Below are 15,334 nucleotides of genomic sequence, written 5' to 3'. Positions count from 1 at the left end.
ATGCATCTGGCTTTATGTGGGTACTGGGGAATTAAACCTGGGTCCTTAGGCTTTGCAGGAAAGCGCCTTAACCACTAAGCCATCTCTCCATCCCGATTTTATTCTTTTTAATGGCCCAATATTAATATTCCTTCATGTGTATAGCTCGCAATTGGTTTCTCTACCCATTGAGGGACATTTAGGGCCCTTTTACTTTAAAAAAAAATAACTTTCATCCTTTTTTTTATTTTATATATTAATTGAGGAATCAAACCCGGGTCCTTAGGCTTTTCGGGCAAAAGCCTTAAACACTAACAATCTCTCCAGCCCTCACCTTTTTTTTTTTTGGTCTAGCCCAGGAAAACCTAGAATTCACTACGTAGTCTCAGGCTGGCCTTGAACTCACGGCAGTCCCACCTCTGCCTCCTGAGTGCTGGCAACAAAGGCGTGCACCACCACGCCAGGCTGCTCCGTTTATTTTTCCTTATTTAATTTTATTTCTCGTAGCATTTCCCCAGCGTCCCAGCAGAGGGCCTGCTTCCATTTTCCCCATCTACAACTTAGCTTCCGCAGGGCCTCAAACTTCCTCCTTTCACCACCAGGCCTCTGGCATTCACCAGCTAAAACTTTATTTATTTTTTTAATTTATTTAGCCTCCCGGCATGGTGGGACATGTAGTTTCACCTCGGTTCTAGCTCCGCCTCCCGGGCCCTAGTAGGCCTCTGGAAAACAGCCAAGCCGAGCGCAGGGTTTATGGACGTTGTAGTTCTCTTTGCAGTCAGCTAAGCAGAGACCGCGGGAAGGAAAACTACAACTCCCAGGAGGCCGCGGCGTTACGGCAGCCCGGAAGGGCCAAGTCGGGCGGGCCACACTCCCGCCCCCTGTGAAGTTTAGCGGGCGGTTTTCCAGGGCGTCCGTAAACACAGCCGGGAAGACTTGTCATGGAAGGGGAGGAGGAGGCGGCGGCCGCTCTGTCATTCCCGAACCGGTCCCCGTCCCCGTGACTGTGGCTGCGGGGAAGCGAACTGTTAGGCGAAGGCACTCAGCACCATCATAGCTCCTTCTTCCCCGGGCCGGGCGGGCCGAGCCAGCGGAGGAGCGGGGAGGGCGCGCCCGGCCAGGCCGGCCCGTGCTGCGAGATGGACGACAGTAAGGTAAGTCCGGGTTCGCACCCCGTCCCCGCCTTTGCTTGTCCTCGGTGCTGTCCCACCGCTGAGCCACGCCGGCGCCGCAGAGACCCCTCGACCTCCGCGCCCGCTGCCCCGTTGGTGCCCGGCCTGGGGCCCGGCGAGCCCCGGCTGCCTGTGTCCAGCCAGGACCCCTCGGCTTTGCAAAGGTTCACACTCCGAGGCTTAGTGCAAGCTCCCGCCCTTGACATGCCTATGGAGACAAGTGAAGAATAACAAGTGTGCTTAAAATATGTATATGTTTGAGAGAGGTAGAGAATGGGCACGCCAGGGCCTTCAGCCGCTGCAGACACACTCCAAACGTGTGCACCATCTTGTGTGTCTGGCTTACGTGGGTCCTGGGGAATTCAACCTGGGTACTTTGGCTTCACAGACCTTAACCACTAAGCCATCTCTCCAGCCTTTTTATTTCATTTTTTTATTGACAACTTCCACGATTGTAAACAATAGCCCATGGTAGTTCCCCCACTCTCCCCTTTGCAACTCCACTCTCAATCATATCCCCTCCCCCTCTCAATCAGTCTCTCTTTTATTTTGATGTCATGATCTTTTCCTCCTGTTACGATGGTCTTGTGTAAGTAGTGTCAGGCACTGTGAGGTCATGGATATCCAGGCTATTGTATGTCTGGAGGAGCACGTTGTAAGGATTCCTACCCTTCCTTTGGCTCTTACATTCTTTCTGCCACCTCTTCTGCAATGGACCCTGAGCCTTGGAAGCTGTGATAGAGATATTGTAGTGCTGAGCACTCCTCTGTCACTTCTCAGCACCATGGTTCCTTCTGAGTCATCCCAAGGTCACTGCCATCTGAAAAGAGAAGCTTCTCTAACCAAAAGTGAGTATATTAGCATTAATATACAGGTATGAACATTAAGAGAAGTGCTTACTGGGCAGTTTGGTGAGCATAGTATATATATTTAGCCAGACAGCAGCAGACGTTACACCCCTAGGGCTCATGATTACCCCTGTTGCAGGTTTTCAGTATCAGGGATGTATTTCCTCCCATGGAGCAGGCCTCCAGTCCAATTAGAGGGCAGTTGGTTTCCACCATGACAGACATGTCACTGTTGTACCCGTTGGCTCATTTGGCCTAGCTGGCCAAATATAAGGCTTGCAGTGTCCACTGTTGAGTATCTTCACTGGTGATTTCTCCCTGTCCCATTGAAAGTCTTCTGTTAGCTGTCTACACAGAGGAGGTTTTCAGCTCAGTTCCAGCAGGATTTCTCAGTGACCTTACAGCCCAAGTATGTGGAGTTTTCAGCAATAGGGTCTTACCATCTATTCCTGATGGGAAACCAAAGGCCTCATTTTTTTGTCCTTTCTTGCCGCCTCCTGGTCCTTTTACAATGTAGAGAGCTTAAGTAGTGCACCTTGAAGCAGTACTATTTTCCATTGGTGATTTCCCCACCTTCTCATGGGCTTACTCCCTTTCCTCAGTGCCCCATTCATCTCATTGGTTCAGCCCCCCCCCCCCAGCTCTTTTCCTGTGGTTAGTTGGAACATTGCTAAGCTCCTGTTGCTATTTGGGTAGAGTCTGGAATCCAAGTTTTGCCACATAATAATTTTTTTTTAATTTAAATCTACTTGAATATCTCATCTCTACCCTGCCCCCCTTTTTTTAAACCTCAGGCAGAGGAGAAAGAATGGAGGTGCCAGGGCCTCTAGCCACTGCAAAGGAACTCCAGACACATGCTCCACTTTATGTATCTGGCTTTTTGTGGGTACTGGGAAATCAAACCTGTGTCCTTTGGCTTTGCAGGCAAGCACCTTAATCTCTAAGCCATCTCTCCAGTCCCTACTATATATTTTTTGAGACAAATTCTCTTGTAGCCCAAGCTGGCCTTAAACTCCCTCTGTAGACAGGGATGACTGTGAACTCCTATCCTGCCTTTATCCCCCAGGTGTTGGGATTACAGGTGTGTACCATCACTCATGACACAAAATTTATGTTCAATGTAAAAAGTATATATTTTATTTATTTATTTATTTGCAAACAGAGAGAGAATGGGCCTCCCAGCCACTAGAAACAAACTCCAATGCACGTGCTTCTTTTATGAATCCGGCTTTACAGGGTGCTGGGGAGTTGTACTTGGTTCTTAGGTTTTGTAGGCAAGCACCTTAACCACTGAGCCGTCTCTCCAGCCTTATGTTCAGTTCTTTTTTTTTCTCCCCAAGGTAGGGTCTTACTCTAGCTCAGGCTGACCTGGAATTCTCTGTGTAGTTTCAGGATAGCCTCAAACTCACGACAATCCTCAAATCTCTGCCTCCTACCTCTGGCTCTATGTTCAATTTTTAAAGTTGAAATTAATCAGCTGGGTATGGTGGCGCATACCTTTACTCCCAGCACTTGGAGGTAGGAGGATCACTGTGAGTTCAAAGCCACCCTGAATAGTGAATTCCAGGTCAGCCTGGGGTAGAGTGAAACCCTACCTTGAAAAACAAAGAAATTTAAAAAAAAAAAAAAAAGGATAAAAGAGAAAGATAAAGAAAAAGAAAAAGAAAGAAATCCATCAGCCCTTTCCTATGCCTTTCAAAGTCTGCGGATTTTCTAGTCTCTCACATATTCCTTGGGGTGTCCTTTTTTTCCTAACCAGTAAAACTTTTGTTACCATCCAGTTTTTTGTTTCACACATCCTCAGAGAGATAGAAAAACATTTCCAGCCTCTCTTTGCTGGAAATGTAAACTCTTCTTCACGCTGAAGCTTCGAGAAGCGTGACGGGGAGGGAAAACCCAGTACTGCACCCTGGCTTGGGGCACACCCAGAGAAACCCATTGCTTGTGAAGTAGCAACCCCTTCCTGACAGGAAGTGACGTTTCCAAAACAAAAAGGGAGAGTTCTGAAAGGTTTCCAGAAAATCCTGAAAATATTTTTCCATAGTCCTTGTTCCATTTTTCTTTCAGTGTTAATTCTGAAATGAGATTGATCTAATTAATACTGTATCTTTTATCTGTCCCAGAAAATAATACTAATGTGATGGTTGTTTTAAGGATGCTGGGAGAATGTATTACTGTTTAATTTTCTCGGCTGGAAACTCTGACACAGTATATAATTTTCAGTTGTATCTTTTTCAGAACTTTGAAACATATACCAGCTTTCTTTTTATTAATTTTTAATTTTAATTTTGTTTATTTGAGAGAGAGAGAGAGAAGGAAAGAAAGAAAGAAAGAAAGAAAGAAAGAAAGAAAGAAAGAAAGAAAGAGAGAGAGAAGGAAGCAGATAGAGCAAGAGCGAGAATGGGCACACAGGGCCTTCAACCACTGCAAACAAACTCCAGACACATGTGCCACCTTGTCATCTGGCCTACATAGGTCCTGGGGAATCGAACCTGGATCCTTTAGTTTTGCAGGCTAGTGTCATAACTGCTAAGCCATCTCTCCAGCCCTATAACAGGTTTCTTCCTTAAAGTCTCCAGTAATCTCTAAACAAGTCCAGAAAAGTACATCAGATTTTGAGTTATTTCCTTATCAAAAGATCACATGGTGAGCTAGAGGGATGGCTTAGCAGTTAAGGTACTTGCCTGCAAAGCCAAAGGACCCAGGTTAGATTCCCCAGGACCCGCATTAGCCAGATGCATAAGGGGGCACATGCATCTGGAGTTCGTTTGCAGTGGCTGGAGCCCCTATCGTGCCCATTGTCTCTCTCTCCCTCTTTCTCTGTCAAATAAATAAATAAATAAAAGTCAAATACTAAAAAAAGATCACATGGAGTTCTCTCTTTTTCATTTCTTCTTCTTTTTGTTTGCTTGTTTTCGCAAGGTAGGATCTCACTCTAGACCAGGCTGACCTGGGATTCACTATGTAGTCTCAGGGTGGTCTTGAACTCATGTTTATCCTCTTTACCTCTGCTTCCCGAGTGCTGGGATTAAAGGCGTGCACCACCACGGCCAACTACTGTAACAGCTATTTCTGAAACTAGCAAATGGGGACTGGAGAGATGCCTTAATGGTTAAGGTGCTTGCCTGCAAAGCCTCAGGACTCTAGGACCCAGGTAAGCCAGATGCACAAGGCGGCACATGTGTCTGGAGTTCATTTACAGTGGCTAGAGGCCCTGGCGTACCCATTCTCTCTCTCTTTCTCTTTTTTCTCTCTTCCTCTGACTCTCAAATGTTTTTTTAAGAAAGCTAGCAAATGGTAGCGGGGAAATAAAACTTCATCTGGTGCTGTACCTTAGAGTACTAGTTATTAGTGATTGATTGGGACATGGTGCCGTCGAGGAGATTGTCCTGCTGTGCGTGGGACTTGTCCCTCAATGAACATACCAGCCAGGGCAACTGGCCAAAATGCAGCTACAGCTGGGGCACAGAAAAGGGAGGGCTTGCGAGCATGCTAAGTCGCAGAGTCAAATATAAACGTGCTAGAATCCTGTTAGGTAACTTGGGAAGGAAAGAACATCTTGTCAGGCATGGCACACGCCTTTAATCCCAGCCCTCCAGAAGCAGAGGTAGGAGGAGCGCTGTGAGTTCATAGCCGGAGACTGCATAGTGAAGTCCTGGTCAGCCTGGGCTACAGTGAGACCCTACCTCAAAAAACCAAAAAGAAAAAAAAAAAGTTGTTGTTGTTCAAGGTCATCCTTAGCTACGTATCAAGTTCAAAGACAGCATGAGCTACAAGAGAACATGCCTGAGCTGTGTGTCCGTGTTCCATCTGCCGAGCTCTGTCCCAAGACCTCGTGCCGCTACATACATACATACATATGAATGAATGACTCTGAACTCTTTTTTAAATTATTTTTATTTATTTACAGGCAGAGAGAGAAAGAGAGAGTAGGCGTTCAGGGCCACTAGCTGCTGCAAGCTTAACTCAAGACGCGTGTACCACCTGTGCATCTGGCTTTACATGGGTACTGGGGAGCTGAACTTGGATCCTTTGATTGGGATTATAAGCAGGTGCCATCAATCCTTTGATTTTGCTAGCAAATGTCTTAACTCTAAGCAGTCTCTCCAGCCACCCACCCTTGAACTCTTGATCCTCTTCACCTCTTGTGTGCACCCCCCCTTTTTTTTTTAGGTAGGGTCTTGCTCTAGCCCAGGCTGACCTGGAATTCAATGTGTAGTCTCAGGCTGACCTTGAACTCAAAGTAATCCTACTTCTGCCTCCTGAGTGTGGGATTAAAGGGGTGTGCTCCTATATGCCTTTACATGGGTACTGGGGAATCAAAACCAGGCCAGTAGGTTTTACAAACAAGCACTGAGCTATTTCCCAGTCCCCTTCTTCATTGAGTCTATTGAGATGAATGTGCCATGTTGATCCTGTATCGTCTGTTACTAGAGTGTATTATAGTGAAGGATTTCCAGATGTTAAGGTAGCCGTTATTCCAGGGAGACTCCCCTGAGGTGTGTCCGTCAATCAGTCCACTTTATATGTTGCTGTGTTCAGTTTGTAGGCCTTGTTTGCTTGGCCTTTTCTATTTCTTTGTTTGAGACAGGGTCTCCTATAAGCCCAGTTGGCCTCAAATGTGCTATGTAGCTGAGGATGGCCTTGAACTCCTGATCCTTGCCTCTGCCTCCCCAGTGCTGGGATTGTAAGCAGGTGCCATCAGTCCTGTGTATGCAGTATTGGGAATTGAACTCGGGGTTTTGTATATGCCAGGCAAACACTATCAACTGAGCTACATTTCCAGCCCCTTTATGTTCTGTTTGTAAGGGGTCTCACGCTGCAATCCTGGATGACCTTGAACTGTGATCCTCCTGACTCATCCACCCAAGTTCTAGGATTACAGGCCTTGGATATGCACGTAGCTTTTTCTAGACTCTATAAGCTAGAGGTTTTGTTTTTTTTTTTCCTCTTGAGGTAGGTCTCACTGTAGCCCAGGCTGACCTGGAACTCACTCTGCAGTCACAGGCTGGTCTTGAACTCCCAGTGACCCTCTCACCTCTGCCTACCAAGCTGGGATTAAAGAGTGTGCTCCATGCCTGACTACCATTGAGTTTTTAAACAATTTTTTAAAAATTATTTATTTATTTATTTGAGAGCGACAGACATAGAGAGAAAGACAGATAGAGGGAGAGAGAGAGAATGGGCGCGCCAGGGCTTCCAGCCTCTGCAAACGAACTCCAGACGCGTGCACCCCCTTGTGCATCTGGCAACGTGGGACCTGGGAAACTGAACCTCGAACTGGGGTCCTTAGGCTTCACAGGCAAGCGCTTAACCGCTAAGCCATCTCTCCAGCCCCCATTGAGTTTTTAAAACATTTTAGGACTGGAGAGAAGGCTTAGCGGTTAAGGTGTTTGCCAGCAAAACCAAAGGACCCAGGCTCAATTCCCCAATGCCCACATAAAACCATGTGCACAAGGTGGCACATTTATCTGGAGGTTATTTGCAATGGCTAGAGTTCCTGGCGCACCCATTCTGTCTGTCCCTCTTCTCTCTCCCTGCTTGCAAGAGGAGGTAAAGGTTGCCGGGCATGGTGGCGCACGCCTTTAATCCCAGCACTCGGGAGGCAAAGGTAGAAGGATTGCCGTGAGTTCAAAGCCACCCTGAGAATACAGAGTGAATTCCAGGTCAGCCTGGGCTACAGTGAGACCCTACCTTGAAAAACCAGACAATAAGTAAATAAAATAAGAAGTTCAAGGTCATCCTTGGCTATTCAGTTTAGTTTGAAGCCAATTCTAATGTGAGACCCTGTCTCCCCCCCCCAAAAAAAAATAAAGGCCCAGTGAGTAAATGTTTGCTGTGCAGGCATGGGGGCCTGAGTTTGGAATCTCAGTGTCCACATGCAAAGCTGGGTGTGGTGACAAGGGTCTCTTATCCCTGCCAAGTGTATGCAAGGCTGGCTAGCTGTCTCCACAAATAAGGTGCAGAGCAATTGAGGAAAACACCCTCCCAACACACACCTGCACCCACCCCCCACATGTACACACCACGCACATACACATGTGAAAACAAAAATATGAAGAAAAGGGCTGGACAGATGGCTTAGTGGTTCAGTGTTTGCATGCAAAGCCTAAGGACCCAGCTTTGATTCCTCAATACCCACATAAGCCACATGTACAGGTGGTGCAAGTGTCTGGACGTCATTGGCAGTCGCTAGAGACCCTGGCAAACCCATTCTCTCTGTCACTTTGTCTCTATCTGCCTCTTTCTCTCTCAAATAAATAAATAAATAACAGTGTTATGTTTATAAAGTTCAAAAGGGGCTGGAGAGATGGCTTAGCGGTTAAGCGCTTGCCTGTGAAGCCTAAGGACCCTGGTTCGAGGCTCGATTCCCCAGGACCCACGTTAGCCAGATGCACAAGGGGGCGCAGGCGTCTGGAGTTCGTTTGCAGTGGCTGGAGGCCCTGGTGCACCCATTCTCTTTCTCTCTCCGTCTTTGTCTGTTGCTCTCAAATAAATAAAAATAAACAAAAATAATTTTGAAAAGTACAAAAAAATGAAGACAAGACCCAGGAGGATTATGGGGCAGGATTTTACTTGTCTTCTGTATGCTTCACTTATTATTTGTAAGTGTTCTCTTTGCTGATGGACAACTGTAGCTGCCCTGCTATAGACAGAACAGAAAGAAAAGTGACATGTCCCCTCTTCCGTGCCGAAGGTGGTTGGTGGCAAAGTGAAGAAGCCCGGCAAGCGGGGCCGGAAGCCAGCCAAGATCGACCTGAAGGCGAAGCTGGAGCGGAGCCGGCAGAGCGCGAGGGAATGCCGGGCGCGGAAGAAGCTGAGGTACCAGTACTTGGAAGAGCTGGTGTCCAGTCGAGAAAGAGCTATATGTGCCCTCCGAGAGGAACTGGAAATGGTGAGGTCTTTCGGGGGCGCGTGAGGAACGTCAGCCACAGATGGGCAAGGAGAGATGCACTGAGCAAACAGCAAACGCTGGGGAGAGAGTGAACCTGTCAGCCAGGCGGCAGACGGGGAGCGGGAGGTGCGGGACTCACTGCGGAACTCCGGCAGGAGGCGGGGAATAACGCGCATTCGCCCCGCCGTGGATTTGCTAAGCCAATCGCACGACTTCTGCCAGTGACGCAGCCAGGTGACCGGCGAAACCCCAGCGTGGGGCCCGGGATGAGCACCAGGAGGCTGGCCAGCCTGGGCTGCACAGCGCCGTGCGCGTGTCACGTGCAGATCACGGTGCACACGCATCTTTACTCACGTAGAAGGACATTCAGTTACATTGCTAAGTGGCAAAAGTGTAACGATGTATGGCTGTACAGTATGACATCGTTTTTTGTTTGTTTTTTTTCGAGGTAGCGTCTCACTGTGTAGCCCACCCTGACCTGGTTCTCCATAGTCCCAGGCTGGCCTAACCCTAACTCACAGCGATCCTGCTACCTCTGCCTCCCGAGTGCTGGTACTAAAGGTGTGCCCCACCACGCCTGGCAGTGATGACACCATTTATATTACATATAAGTTATTTTACATGTTTTCATTCATCCATTCAGACTTTGGGTAGTGGTTGTAGAACTATAAGAGTGATAAAACATAATTGTAACTCCTTTACTGTGGGCTCAGAAGAGACAGCTGGTACTATCATGATCATTGTAAAACTAGTGTTTTGTTGTTTTTTTTTTTAACTTTATTTCTCTGAGAGAGAGGTAGATATATAGAGAGAATGGGTGTGCCAGGACCTTCAGCCATGCAAAGGAACATGCACTTTGTGCATCTGGCCTGCGTGGGTACTGGGGAATAGAACCTGGGTCCTTGGGCTTCACAGGCAAGCACCTTAACTGCTAAGCCATCTCTCCACCCCTTTTTTGTTTTTTTGAGGTAGGGTCTCACTCTATCCCAAGCTGACTTGGAATTTACTATGTAGTTTCAGTCTGACCTCAAATTCATGATGCTCCTCCTACCAGCCTCCTGAGTGCTAGGATTAAAGGCATGTGCCCCCATGCCTGGTTCAGTAATGTTTTAATTAATATGTTGAATTTGAGTCAGGTGAGGGCAGAATCTTCGGTCTGCTTTACTTTGGTAGATATACCCACCTACTCGTACATGTGACAGTAACTCCTGCTGCCCAGCAGAGGTTTAGTGAGAATAGAAGTAATACCTTCTCAGTTTTAAAACCTGCTGAGGAGTCTAGCTAGTGGATGTGCTGTGGGGAGGCTCCTTTGACTGGAGAGCATCTATAAGCGACATCACAAGATTTGCTTGTGACTTTCCCAGGATCTTCTGTAAGCTGCAGATCTTTTTTATTTTATTTTTATTCATTTATTAGAGAGAAATAGACAGGTAAAGAGAGAGAATGGGCATACCAGGGCCTCCAGCCACTGTAAACAAACTCCAAACCTATGTGCCCCCTTGTGCATCTGGCTTACATGGGTCCTGGGAATCGAACCTAGGTCATTGGCTTTGCTGGCAAGTTCCTTAACTGCTAAGCCATCTCCCTTGCCCAAGTTGCAGATCTTGTATCCAGCCCAGGAGACTCTCAGTAGACAACATGACCTCTAGTCATAGGAGTCTTGTTTTTTTTCAGTTCCGGACGATCTCAAAGCCAGGGCCTCATACATACCAAGCAAGTGCCTCCTCAGCACCAAGTCACAGCTCCAGATTCATGGGAGTTCGTACATTAGAATCTCCATAAGCGGCGCATCCGCCATATTAACTTGTACAAATATTTCCTATATTTCAGTACAAGCAGTGGTGCATGGCGATGGACCAAGGAAAAATCCCTTCTGAAATAAAGGCCCTGCTCACTGGAGAAGAGCACAATAAGCCTCAGCAGAATGCAGGCAGGCACCCCAAAGCGGGGAAGACAGATGCTAACAGCAATGCCCGTGAGTACCGCCCATTGCACAGAGCACCCCACGGTGGTTTCTGTGGACCAGTAGGGAGGATTCCTCTACATAAGATAAGGTGTTGATGTCATCAGTATATACTCCCCATGTGAGATGGGAATTCATTCTCAATACTGAAATGCCTTTTGCCTGGAATCTGCCAGCTGAAGCTGCCCGCACACCTGTATGCCAGCAGTTGGGAGAACTGCAAGTCGGAGGCCAAGCTGGGCACAGAATGAGCCTATTCAAAAGAAAAAAAAAAGGCAACTGTTAAAAACTTAAGGTAGAACCAGATGTGGTGACGCACGCCTTGAATCCAGCACTCAGGAGGCAGAGGTAGGAAGATCACCATGAGTTCCAGGCCAGCTTGAGACTATGTAGTGAATTCCAGGTCAGTCTGGGCTACGGTGAAACCATACCTTGAAAACAAACAAACAAACAAAAAAAAAAAAGCACAAAAAAATTTAAGGTTAGCCAGGCGTGGTGGCGCACGACTTTAATCCCAGCACTCAGGAGGCAGAGGTAAGAGGATTGCTGTGAGTTCGAGGCCATCCCAAGACTCCATAGTGAACTCCAGGTCAGTCTGAGCTAGAGTGAGACCCTACCTCGAAAAACCAAAAAATAATTTAAGGTGGAAAGCTCATAAATTAAAGTGGTGCTTACCTCATTATGGTCAATATTACCACTAGTTTACAAACTAATTTAACTTACACTTATCTTAAATAGCTATTCAAGAAATTGTGTTAAAAGATTATATTTCTAGGCTGGGCGTGGTGGCGCACACCTTTAATCCCAGCACTCGGGAGGCAGAGGTAGGAGGATGGCCATGAGTTTGAGCCCACCCTGAGACTCTATAGTGAACTCCAGGTCAGCCTGGGCCAGTGCCAGACCCAACCTCGAAAAAGAAGGAGGGGGGCTGGAGAGATGGCTTAGTGGTAAAGGCATTTGCCTGCAAAGCCAAAGAATCTCGGTTCGACTCTCCAGGACCCACGTAAGCCAGATGCACAAGGGGGTGCATGCATCTGGAGTTGGTTTGCAGTGGCTGGAGGCCCTGGCGAGCCCATGCTCTCTCTCTCTCTTTCAAGTAAATAAAAAATTAAAATAAAAAAGAAAGGAAAAGAATTACACCTCTTGGGTGAGGGTGTAACTCAGAAATTGATTGTGTGTTGGCATGCTGAAAGTCCTGGGTTCAATCCTAGCACCAAACGCAGTGAAGGAGAGCTGCGGTGAATGAGCAAGGTGCCCGGTCACAGAAGACAGTGGCGGGGGAGTTCTCACCGGCCCAGGCTCCTTCTAGTCCAGTGTTGTCATTCCAAGAATTATTTCTTTTCTTTTTCTTTTGCAGTGCTGGGAAATTAAACCCAGGGCTTCACACACTCGAGGTAAGCACCCTTAGCCCAGCCAAGGTTCTTTTTCTTTCTGTTGAGGTGAAAGTTACATACCATGAAAATTAATAAATTAAAAAACTTAACCATTTTAGGGGCTGGAGAGATGGCTTAATGGTTAAAGGTGTTTTGTTTTTTTGTTTTTCAATGTAGGGCCTCACTCTAGCCCAAGCTGACCTGGAAGTCACTATGTAGTCTCAGAGTGGCCTGGAGCTCACAGTGATCCTCCGACCTCTGCCTCCCCGGTGCTGGGATTAAAGGTGCGCGCCCCCACAAAGGTGTTTGATGCCTGATGGATGGGGTTTATTTCCCCAGTACCCATGACAAACCAGACGCACAAATTCGCACATGGGCTGGAATTCATTTGTAGGGGCAGGAGGCCCTGGTTTGCTCAACTTCTCTCTCTCTAATAAACAAAATATTTTTTTTAAACTATTTTAAATAACAGTTCAGAAGCATTCAGGTTCGATTCCCCAGGACCCACATTAGCCAGATGCACAAGGGGTAGCAGGTGTCTGAAATTCATTTGCAGTGGCTAGAGGCCCTGATGCGCCCAATTCTCTCCCTCTTTCTTTGTCAAATAAATAAATAAAACTATAGCCATACCACTGAGTGTGAAATAGTATCTCATTGTCATTTGATAGGCTTTTCCTATTTTTTTTTCCCCCGTTTGTTCTGCTTTTCTGAGATAGAGTCTTACTATAGCCAAGGCTGACCTGGAATCCACTGTGTAGTCTCAGGGTGGCCTCAAACTAATGATCCTTCTGCCTCTGCCTCCCAAGTGCTGGGATTAAATTTAAAAGCATGCACCACCGTGCCCAGCCTCTCATTCCTAAGCTCTTTTTTACTTAAAATTTTAAAAAATATTTTATTTATTTACTTGAGAGAGAGAGAAAGAGGAAGATAGAGAGGACATGCCAGGGCCTCTAACCATTGCAGATGAACTCCAGAAGCAAGTGCCACCTTGTGCATCTGTGTGTACTGAGGAATCGAAACTGGGTCCTTAATCTTCGCAGGCAAGTGCCTTAACTGCTAAGCGATCTCTCCAGCCCTGTTTCACTTTTTGATAGTGCCCTTTGACATACAGACTATTTTAATTTTGGTGTAATCTAGTTTATCTTCCTTTTTTATTCTGTTGCTCATGTTTTTGGTGTCATTTCGAAGATTCCACTCTTGAATCCAAAGTTATGAAAATATACCTGCTTTTATCTAAGGATTGTGGTTGTAGTCTTTTGTTTAGGTTGTTGGCATGTAATGAGCTTATTTTTCTTCAAAGCGAGACATCGGGGCCCATGAGATGCCTGTGGGTGTCCAGAGACAGAGGGTAGTGGAGTGAGGCCAGGAGTCAGGCCCCAGGGGTCAGGCCTGTGACTCCTCATGTGGGAGGCCGAGGGTGAAAATTTCGTGTTTCCTTCACTGCGTGGTCACTCGAGGAGCACTGAAATAGTTGTAAGGAGACACTACCAGTTCTTTGTGTTGTTGTTTAAATGTTTATTTATTTAAGAGAGAGAGAGGAGGAGGCAGACAGAGAATGGGTGCACCAGGGCCTTTAGCCACTGCAGATGAACTCCAGATACATGTGCCACCTTGTGCAATTAAAGTGCTTTGCCCGCAAAGTCTTAACGACCCAGATTCAATTCCCCAGTAACCACGTAAAACCAGATACACAAAGGGGCGCATGCATCTGTAATTCGTTTGCATTTCCTAGAGACCCTGGTGTGCCCATTCTCTCTGTCTCTATCTCTCTACTTGCAGTAAAGAAAAGAAAAAAGAAAGAAAAATTTTTACAAAATTGAAGGAATTGGTTTTTTGAACCTAAGCCCTTAAGCTTTGTAGGCAAATGCCTTAGCTGCTAAGCCATCTCTCCAGCCCGGAATAGGCTTTTAAGTAACTTTTATTATATGCAGTACTATCGGACCTTAATTAGTGAAAGAAAAAAAAAACATACCAGTTCATTTTTCTTTTTGTTTTTTTTGAGGTAGGGTCTTACTCTAGTCCAGGCTGACCTGGAATTCCTAGCTAGTGACTTACAACTGGTATCCCAGCTCTTAGGAGGCTAAAGAAGGAAGATTGCCGTGAGTTCAAGGCTAGCCTAGGTTACAGCAGTCTTCCTATATCTAGTAACATGAAAAAAAGATCATGAATTTTGGCTAGATTTGGTGGTATACACCTGTAATCTTAGGCTGAAGCAAGAGGAATGTGGGGTCAGCCTCTGCTACATAGAGAGTTTGAGGCAAGCCTGAGCCATACGAGACACTGTTCAAATAAAAAATTATGAATATTAGCATAGATTAACCAAACTTCACTGGCTTTGAAAACTTTCTAACATTGGCGAATGGGATTTATGTTTGCAGGGTGAAGACTGTGTGACACGCAGAGTCTGTGACTGAAGCCAGTATTCTCATTTCTACAGTGGATAATTGGAAGATGGTACTTCTTGGCTCCATTTCCTACTCCCTGCTCAGTAGTCATCTCTATAAATCTGTAATTTCTACCAAAAATGTACGATCAGACATCACAAAGGCTCTTGCTGTAACTGTCAACACTCAGAAATGTACAAATGTGCAGACCTGGCCGGTATTCCTGTTGACATTGAATGTGGTGTGATGTTTAAAAACACAGGAGTGGAGGAAAATGAGTGGAGACTGTACTTTTGCACCTTCACCCACATTGCTCTTTTGGTTAATGTACACTCCCCCGTGTCACTCATGTAGTTGTGTGTGTGTGTGTTAGCTGTCGCTGCCACTGGTGGTTCTGACTGCCCACAAAAAGAAACCAACAGGCTGTTTACTGACCACAGGTGTTCAGCCTTTCAGGACCTAATCAGATTTCTTTATAACTTGACTAATGTTTATTTTCTGCATGAACCATGATTTCTTCTGTGAACCATTCCAGCATAAGCTGTGAATTTGTATTGACAAATGTATGCATTTCTATTTTTATAATCCTTAGCGACATGCCTGTTTTAAATAGTGTGCATGTTACAGCAAAACCCTCAAGACAACCTCTGTTGAAACCTTTCCATGCCGTCTCCTCAAATTGTACTTATGAGTGTTTGCTAGGGCCCAATCGATAGCTCG

General features: G+C 46.3%; 1 protein-coding gene across 1 annotated transcript; it reads left to right on the top strand.

Annotated features, from left to right (window-relative positions):
- Positions 1–851: 851 nt before the first annotated feature.
- Positions 852–15,276, top strand: Crebl2 (cAMP responsive element binding protein like 2). Its single transcript, XM_045139657.1, has 5 exons — positions 852–1,133; positions 8,697–8,894; positions 10,725–10,869; positions 12,215–12,251; positions 14,609–15,276. Exons 1-4 carry the CDS (start codon positions 1,119–1,121, stop codon positions 12,226–12,228), a joined length of 372 nt encoding a protein of 123 aa, XP_044995592.1. The 5' UTR covers positions 852–1,118; the 3' UTR covers positions 12,229–12,251; positions 14,609–15,276.
- The last annotated feature ends 58 nt before the right edge of the window (positions 15,277–15,334 follow it).

Source organism: Jaculus jaculus, chromosome 23 (assembly GCF_020740685.1).
Source record: "Jaculus jaculus isolate mJacJac1 chromosome 23, mJacJac1.mat.Y.cur, whole genome shotgun sequence".
In the NCBI taxonomy this organism is placed as follows: Eukaryota; Metazoa; Chordata; class Mammalia; order Rodentia; family Dipodidae; genus Jaculus; species Jaculus jaculus.
Note: the sequence above shows the minus strand (reverse complement) of the source record. Positions and strands in the feature narration are given on the sequence as shown.